Source organism: Phalacrocorax carbo, chromosome 1, assembly GCF_963921805.1.
Source record: "Phalacrocorax carbo chromosome 1, bPhaCar2.1, whole genome shotgun sequence".
Taxonomy (NCBI): Eukaryota; Metazoa; Chordata; class Aves; order Suliformes; family Phalacrocoracidae; genus Phalacrocorax; species Phalacrocorax carbo.
Window position 1 is genome coordinate 141668060 of NC_087513.1, and position 9471 is coordinate 141677530.

The 9471-nt window shown below is 46.0% G+C and overlaps 1 protein-coding gene across 3 annotated transcripts in view; it reads left to right on the top strand.

The window, feature by feature from the left end:
* LOC104043198 (arylsulfatase D) overlaps positions 1–8596 on the top strand; it is a 30866-nt gene extending 22270 nt beyond the window's left edge. For 2 of the 3 annotated variants that reach the window (XM_064437500.1, XM_064437491.1), the window contains exon 11: positions 6082–8596. In XM_064437500.1, coding sequence (XP_064293570.1) covers positions 6082–6452 — 371 coding nt within the window. In that variant the 3' untranslated portion in view covers positions 6453–8596. Of the gene's footprint in view, positions 1–58; positions 2331–6081 lie in introns of those variants that run through there. The other variant, XM_064437508.1, reaches the window with a different exon arrangement.
* The last annotated feature ends 875 nt before the right edge of the window (positions 8597–9471 follow it).

Consider the following 9471-nt stretch of genomic DNA (forward strand, 5'->3'; position numbering starts at 1 on the left):
GAACAAGTGCCACGTAAAAACATACGTGCATATATCTGAAGGAAGTTTGTTGCCTCAGGTGCTCACTTCCGCAAGGTGCAGAATGGCTTCGCTATCAGCTGTCCTGCTTTGTCTGAGATGAAGGGTGTCACTTCCTGAGTAGCACAGCTTCCAGAATCTCCCTGTCATTGCAGTGCTTCTGTTGTTTTGCAGCAAAAACATTCAAGATCAGCTTTTGTGTAAGACTGAAGAAAAAGGAACTGCACACATATGGCCTTCCTCTCAAGCAGTAGTTTGTTTTCAGTAGCACTATCTTATTTGTTACATTTTTTTCAGCTGTGGCATTAGACAAGCTGGCTGCAGCTGTAATGCTCTCCTGAGCTTTCAACAAGCACCAAGCCTTTGCTGATGTCACCTTCCATTACAGTGTAAAAGAAAATGGGACAGTGACTGTATCCTGGTAGCTGTATCCTTTTCACTGTTCAGAAGGGAGGATGGCATTTGTGTGACAGGTGCCTGGATCTGCGCTTCTTGTTTTATAGTCACTGAAGAGATGCAGATGTTTACAGGGTGTGATTCACCTCCTTCTGACTGGCACACCTGTCCTAGATCAGTCACACCAGTTTCTCTCCACTGACTAAAAGGAGAGCTGAGACTGACCATATCAGATATAAAAATCACCCTCTTGATAAAGTCATTTGAGAGGAATTGCACCTTCTGTGACTGGATGATGTGACAGTAAGTATAAATGTAATAATTTGTGGTGGTGCTGTACTTTTTTTCTTTTTTTTTTTTAATTCTGCACAGCTGGAGAAATGCAGAAGCCAATGGAGTGGGCTATGCCTACTCATCTTCCTATCCTTTAGAAACTTGAATGAACCCCTTCTTTAATTTTTGTTTTGCTTTCCCTATCTGTGGAGAGAAGAATTAGCGAGATCTTGAGAGACTGCAGTTAGATAATAGCTACACAAGCTAGGGCACTCCACCATCAGCAGCTGTTCACATTCAGCTGGTGTGTTGACAGGGCGCTGGCTGTTGGAAGCCCACTGTTGAGTGCTGACCGTGGGGTGAGATAACCTTAGGCAGCCCAGCAGGAAATCCTTCTTATGTCACAGTGTTAACTGGGTGATCTTTCTCATGCCCATTTACATTTTCTTTACGATACTGTAATTGTATCAGACATTATCAAGTATAGATAGTATCAAGCCAAGAACCTCCTTGCTCAGTGAACACTGGAAGACTACAAAACTTATTTGTACTTGCAAGTATTTCAAAATTGACGTCTCTGTTCCCCTAGATAGACAGACACACACACACCCCTCCCCGGGATAATGGCTAAGTTCGCCGTCTGCCTTGTTGGCCTGAATAAATACATACCAGCGTTGTGACACTAAAGATTTACTCATGCTGCCAGTTTAACCTTGAGGTCGGTGCCCTTGCTGTCACACCATGTTTGACAGAAGCATGACTCCTGGGCAGGAGGTCACTGCCCTCGGCTGACCAGAAGCATGGGGGAAAGGGACTAAGGACTAAATATAAAGTTTTGATGCCAGGTGCTGTGCTGCAATTTTATTTTAAGGTTCTTGATTCCCAGAGATAAATCTGGGTACTTCATTCAAGGAAAAAATGTGTACGCTATACAAGCCATGGAGTAGTTGAAGAGCTAATCCCTTCAGCGTGAGATCCAGACCAACCCATGCACTGCTTGAGGAGCTGTATGGTAGAAAATGCTATGTACAAGGGTGTTTTATAAACCCAGTTCTTCCAGGGAGTGGAGCACCTTCAAGCCTTCCAAGGGAGGGTTATCATCTTTCCTCTTGGGCATCCTCATTTCCTGTTTTCACTGGGGAGAAGATGCTGATAACACTTTTGTCTAATAACTGGGAAAGGGATCATTTATTTAAAAAAAAAAAAAAAGGAAAAAAAAGAGAAGGGAACTGCAGCTCCCGCTCTTCTGCCTTGTAGCTGCGTGGTAAGGCCTCCATAACCCCCTACCTGGGGCTGCTGCAGTTGGGCAGAGCCGTTGTGGCGCCGGAGCCCGGGGCAGCCCCAAGGAGACGGGCCTGCCTTCGGCAGCTCCCGCCGCGCTGGGGCTGGGCGCGACCCGGCGCTACGAAGCAAGGCGGTCCCACTGAGGAAGCCGCTTTCCGCCAGGGGGCAGCGCGGCACCGCCACAACGGCCGCAACCCGCCACAACGGCCGCAACCGGCGGGCGGCAGCGGCGCCCGCGCTCGGGGGGCGCCGGTGGGGCCGGACGGGAGTGCTTCGGGCGAGCAGGTTATGGAAAAAAATCAATCCAGCCTCCCCGGCTTTTCGGCGCAGGTGCAGCGGCTTCGCTGTTCGCTGTCACGCCGGGCGGCGGCCGGCCCCGCAGGCGGGGGCCGCCCCGGGCTCACGGCGCCGGGAGCCCTGGCCGGGGCCCGCCCTGTGAGCGGCGGCTTTATTGCTAAAGCCTTGTCACCGCGCGACACCCTGAGCTCCAGGCCGGGGGTTTGAGCTAACACACGCCAGCAGAGCGGGACAGGGAGCCCACAACAGCCCCCGCGTGGCAGAAACACCAGGTACCCAATACTCAGCAGACCAGGGGTTCGGAGGCCGACAATGAGGGTACAGCTCTTAGAGCTGCCGGGAGAGGTGTGCAGTTCACCTGAAACAGACTGGTGCCAAGCTGGTCCCACACCAGAACAGCCAGTAACTCCACGCTTGATGCATCAAACCCAGACCCCATTCAGCCCTTTGCATTACCTAAAGGAGAACAGCAGTCAGAAACTCAAATCTCCTATGCCTCTAAATCCATCACTATTCTCAGAGATCCCTCTTCCTTTCTTTGTAATGCATATTTTTTCTGGACAGAGAAAGTTTCTGGGCCGAAAAGCTTTGTCAGACTGCAGCAGCTCCTTGAGAAATTTCCTGCTAGAAGAGTCATGCTGCGCTTCCCTAGCTGCAAGGCTGAATGCATCTCTTGATGGAGTATGTGTTTGAAGAAGTGCTTTTCAGGTTAAAGGACTGCCATTCTCCTCACCTAGCTTTCACCTCTTGTCCTCCTAGGCTATGTAAGGTGTGTCTGAGTGAGAATTTTAGTTCAGCTCAGAAGTGTGCTTTTGAAGCAAACTCCTCTTAAGCATAGCTACTCATTGTGCATTGGGGTGCACTGTGGAGTGGGCTCAGAGATCATGACTTCAGTTTAGATGAAACTAAACCGTAAAATAGGCTCCAGGAACATACCTAATATGCTCTCATTGCAAACAGATGTTGTGTAGGTAGGACCAGACAAGAGTTAGCCCCCAGTAAAACACCCCCAGACAAACACAGCACGGATGTCAAGCCATCAATAACTGTTCTGCTTTACAGATCAGCTTCTAATAGCCCACACTGCCTGGAACATAAACACAGATACAGTATGCAGGCACAAGGTGTATTTTGTGTTCCCATGCAGCCACACGGACAGCTACATCTCCTATGCACATGCCTTCCTGCAATTTTTCCCCATTGAGCCACAACTGCGCATGGCAAGGGGTTGAAAACAACGCGATGTTCCGCATGTGAAAGACTGCCTCATCAAACATTACCATGGGGCTCAACCTTCAGCGAAGCCAGGCATTCTGATTCTTTGCTCCAACGGCCATTACAGACTTTTTAGAGTCTGTTTGAGCTCATTTACAAGTATATCACGTTCATATTACGTATTAATTGCCTGTTTACTTCTATTTGTTGGACAGGCTAGGTATGAAGCCATTGTGTCTTGATGACACCCAGGAAGGACCCATCAATTAAGACCTTCACTGAAGCCAAAACAATCCTTTGCCTGTATGTTAGAGTCCTTTCCTCTGCCACACCACAATAAGGCTTATTAGTGACAGTCCGTTTCTTTCTGCTCGTTAAACTGATTGATTGTTACCAGATGGGTTTGCGAGATGTTTGAAGAAGCAGGTTTCCTTTCCCTTGGATATATTATATTAACATGTTGCCCTAAAATTCACACACATCCTTCAGATTCTGTCAGAGCTACTTCAGTAGCAAATTGCATATCCCTGTTTGCCTCCTGGAGATGACTGAAACCCCTGCTGCTTCCATCAGCACTGACTTCTACCACCTTTTTCATTTGTTTTGTTTGATCACTCTATTACCCAGCTGTCTACTCAGCCCACCAAGACAGGTTAATTACAATCAGCCTCACTGTATCCTTCCCAGAAAGGACCTGGCCCTCTCCCACTCTGCAACTCCAGTAATTATGTGCAGCTGTGAAAAGCAGATGTTAAAATTTTGCAGAATCAGAACAATTCTCCTCACTCTACACTCACTTCTCTGAGCTGACCTATAGCATGTAAGTTACAGGGAGTTCAGCTCAACTATTTGTGGAAAAGAGGAACTGCTTAATTTGTTTCTTCTGAACACTGATCACATAAATTCCTACCTATAGCTAGATAAGTCCCCCTGTCCATCTCATTTTTATCTATTAAATTGTTATTTTAGCAATATCACAATAGCACTCTGACTGGAGCCAGCTAATCAGAAAAATGCATATGGCCATGAGAGTACTTATTTCACTCCTTCTAACAAGTATCTATGCTACCTGACCAACAGACGTAAGACCCAAATCCTGTGCTCAGGGAACCCTGACATGACAGCAGAGGCTTGCATTTTTGTCACGAGACTAATATCCTTTTAGTCACAGAGAGAGAAAAGCAGAAGGACGTGGAGCACATCCCAGCCAGCAGGCACAGCACATCCCCAAACAGAGCTAAGGAATACCTGTCCTCAGGAAGCTGTCAGGAACTGAGCCCATTTCCTTTAAGAAATCTGTCTTGCATCCTTTCACAGTTTCAGAAGTAGAGATATCTAAAATATGTAACATTTCTAAATGCATTATGCCAAAATATTTGAGAAGCACTGAGACATCATTCCTCCACGGAAGTGCAGTAGCGTAGCTTAGCAGGACATGGAAACTATGGGGTGGAAATAAATAGATACGTAGCCAGTCAGCAACTGGAGATTTTACGCTAAAAGATTATCTGAGCCTTAATATCTGTTATTTGTTCCCCTCACCTTTTAAGAAGTTTTAAATTTTATCTTTTAACAACATATGTTTTAGCAGTAGTGACACGACAGAGACACATGACTAAAGCTGCAGACTCCCACTCATGAGGGACACCTCCAGGGACAATAGAAGGAAGGGAACTTCAGCTGGCTCCATTGAACCAAACAGAAAATGCCACATAGGGACAACACAGTTGTCAGCTCAATGCATTACAGAAGTGGCTCCAAGTGTTCTCCTCTCCCTTTTGTCTGACTTTGTATCTAATTGCTGTTTTCTTGTTGGGCACGTCCTTGTCTCCGATTTCAGTGTAGTGCCTTCTAAACACGGGGAGAGGAATAGGGGAAAAAAGATGAGGGAGAAGGAAGGAAAATCCCCTGTTGAACTGCGTTCAGATTTAGTCCTAGTCATTTGTCATTTCTTCATTACAAGCTACAGGCCTGCACTTATTTAGCCATCAGTACAAGAGCTTGATAAACTACAAGCTCTAAAGCTGTAAACTAGTTGCCTTTATCATGTTAACTTAAAAACTAGACTCCAGATCTTACTGTGTTCATGGCCTGCAATACCACCCTATTTGAAGGCGTGCTGGAAAGTGAGCATGGGAATGAGCTGTGATCAGTTTCTGCCCAGGTGCTCTTCTTGGCTCAAGTGTACTGAGCCAACAGAAGTAGTGTTGTACACAACAGATGTACAGCATCTGCCAGTACCTGCACCCAGAGATCTGGGGCTACATTCTCCATCCCCCCCCCCAAGGCACACAGAGTTTTAAAGGGACACAAGAAAGTGGCAGAGACTCCCTCTGCACCCAAAATTCTAGACCTAACCATCCGCATAACGTATATGGCCCTGCACCTACCCAGAGCCCAGGTGTGCCCGTGAGCCACAAAAGCCGTTCCAAATCCCTGCCAGCACCCAAAAGAGCCTTTCCCTGTACGTGACAAGCACGACATAAGCTTGCCCTAGGAACGACAAAGCAGGTCACTTAAAACGTGAACCAATCTCTCAGGGACCTCCCCTGACTCCTAATGCCATTAAGCTGTTCAAATGTGCTTCTTCTGTGACAGGTGGCGCCATATGGAAAGCTCATTATGCTACTCCAGTATTCCAGCCAGAAGACTCCGGGGCCTGTTTTGGAAGAGGAATTTGCCCGTGTTTCGGAGATGGTGTAACCTATCATGACCCTCCACTGCTGTTTGATCTCTCGCGAGATCCTTCTGAGGCAAATCCTCTATCAGCTGACACGGAGCCCTTGTTCGACACTGTAATGAGGAGAATAGGAAAAGCTGTAGAAGAGCATCGCAAGACACTGACTCCAGTCCCACAACAGCTGTCTCCTTACAATAATATATGGAAGCCCTGGCTGCAGCCATGCTGTGGCACATTCCCCTTCTGTTGGTGCAATGAAGAAAACAACCGAGCAGATGGCACGCTTTAATACCAAAAATCAAAGTACAGTGAGCTTAAAAAAAGTAATAGTTTTTGCTTTCACAAGACTATGGTCATACAGAGAATTACACTGGAATAACTGAAAGGGACGTTATTGATGCTTTTTATTCAACCTTTTCTCTTACCCACAGAAATTCAGTAAGCATGTAGTTTAAAAAAAATTGAAAATGCTCCAAACATATTCCACTTATGAGTCACCCGTATAATCTGTCCCTCAAGTGCATAATTCTGGATGAAAGACCCAAATAAATGAAACAACATTTCTTTCCTTACTGATACTCAATTTTCGTAAATGACGAATGAGGGCAGACTGTAATTGCAGCTGTTCGTCAGGTAATATGCTTGTTAAGGCAACAGGACTGAGCCCAAGTGGGGATCTCTATTCGGGCCTTACCTTTTTAATGAAAAAAACTGTCCTGTGTTTAAAAGCACGATTGCACATTTAATTTGGAAACATACCAAAACACACTGGCCTCTAAGAAATAACCACCTACTGATTTACAGCAATTTTTTGCCTCATCTGTACATCCTTTTATCTCTCATGCAAGAATTCCCAGGAAAAACTGAACCGAGAAGTATTTTTTAAAAATCAGGTAGCTAAAGTTATCATCTCAAGTCCAGCAGCGAAGTATGTAGCTATTCTGAAATGCCAAAGCACAGCAATTCCTACTGACACACATTTTCCATGTTAAATGATCTTACTTGCAAGAGCATTGAAAATCATCACCCAGCTGCCTTGACAAGATAGGTCCCGAATTTCATGATCCTTGAGACCAGTTCGTAAGCTGCGTGTCCCACTTCAGCGATAATGCTCCTGATTTCCCTAAGGGTGCTATTACGCCCCATGAAAAACGTGCTTTGTTTTGTGAGACAGCACTTTGTTTTCAGGGAGAGGTGTTAAAAAATTCACTGCGCTCACTAATCACTTCAGCGTACAGGTCATCTTCTCCAAGCCAAGCAAGTGTCAGCACTCTGTACAGTCTTTAGAGAAAGAGAGGGAATTAAAATATCTAATCCTCTCTTGCTGCCCTGAGGTTAAATAAATGCATCTCTCAATATATAATCCTAACCATGGTTTTGCAGGGTTTTTGTGTCAAATCCGATTTTAAGCAGAGGTTCCTTCATTTTCTGCTTCAAAAAAAAGTGGACTGTGTGCCAGAGACTCAGATTCAAACTTCTAAGCCCTCCTAGACACTCTATGTTCACTCCTACCACACAGCTAAAGGTCACCAAGATTTTAAAAGTAACAAGGGATGGCAAGAGCAGCACAGAGGCTGCTTCAGGTGACTTGTTTCCTTAAAGCTAGCTGCCTTGCAGAACCACACTGGCGCAGATCTGTTGAGTACCAAGGCTGTCTGTGTGTCATTTTTTGCCTTTTAGAAATAGGAGGAGATCATAAGGCCCACGGCAGCCCTCCCAGCTCTTGCAGCAGCAGGTCCCAGCCCTTTCACCAGCCTTGCGACAAAAGAGTGTGTGTGCCTGGACTACGCGCCTTTTGCAGTGTTTTCAGGTACGCTCCTGACTCACACCCCCGATGTGGTATATCACCAGCGTGGTAAGTCGCTACGTTATTTTGCTCTAAACAGCACAGGTTGTGACCATGATGTAGCACCAAACACACGTCTCCAAAAAGCTGACCGGGTGTTTCTCCACGTTATTTCCTCTTTTACCTTTCCCCTAAAAGGTCACCAAGCAAGTTATGTGGAAATTATTCCACACGAATCAAAGGGCTAATCTGAAAATGAACTGATAGGACACATCAATGTCAGACTTGACAGAAGTATCTAAAAATACATTTGTTCTTACTGCTTGATAGCATTTAAATCCACATCAGCATTGCTAAGAACTTGTCAGAAGATTTGACATTTTTCTGTGGCTGACGGGGATTGAAACCAGAGCAGCCGCGTTTCGCTGGATTCATGCAGAAATAAGAGAGTATAAAAACCCATGCATTTTAAAGCCAGTTTGGCTGATTCAGAGATGGAGAAGAACTCTTATTGCTCAGTGGGGGAACAAAGCCAAAAGCTGTTCTCTAGAATCAAGCCTGTCAGTTCAGTAACATGTACATTGTCAGTTAAGCATGAGGATAAGCTTTTTCTCAGTTCATCTCACTGCCCTCCCCACCCCCACCCCATTTATACCCAAGAACATGCCCAGTCACAGAGGAGGCCACAATTAGAGCATTTACCAGGGGATGGGAAGGCTTTCAAGCACCCCACACAGTACAAATGCATAGGTTGAAGCTCCTGTTGACAGACTGGGAAGCCCAGGACATCAGCAAAACCCTTGAACTTCACCTCCAAGCAGAGTGCAAACGCTTTCGACCAAAGTTTAAAGCCAGGCTAAGAGCTAGAAACATGAGCAGAGTGCATTTGGATTGGCTTACACCACATCCATCACACCAGCTTGCCCTTCACCTTTCAGGGGAAGAGAAAAGAAAAAACCAAATCAGCCCGTATAAAAGTAAACATGAAACATTTGTGCAACGCCTCCCTCCTCTGAAAGGTAAATTTGCTGAACTGCTATACAGAGCCAGGCACTGAGGACTCACGTGAATCTATCTGCTGCCTTCCTGACACCCAAATGCAGATGATTTCTTCTTGGCTGGCATCTGTGGAAAGCCAGAGGGGCTTTTGGGCAGGACGGGGAGGAAACAGGCCTGGCAGCATACAGTAACTGGCTTTTGTCAAGTGACTGTTAGAGACCTCAGCCAGGCACGGGGGAAGGGGGCTCTCCCCAGACAGAGAGGGAGGAGGAGGGCAGACAGTGCGCACAGAGGTGGCCTCTGGATGACACGGAGAAGAAAGTAATAGGAAATCACTGAATAGGATGTACAACATCAAGAAAAAAACAACATTGGGGAGGGAGAGAGAAGAAAGAATGCCCTGAGCAGACTATTTTCAATGCTAAATTCCTTTGACTGTCTAAAGCTAAATGTTTCTGAAATGATGCAAATTTCAGGAGACAGTGGTAACCAAGGAAAGGAGGTAAATTATTTTACCTGTTTT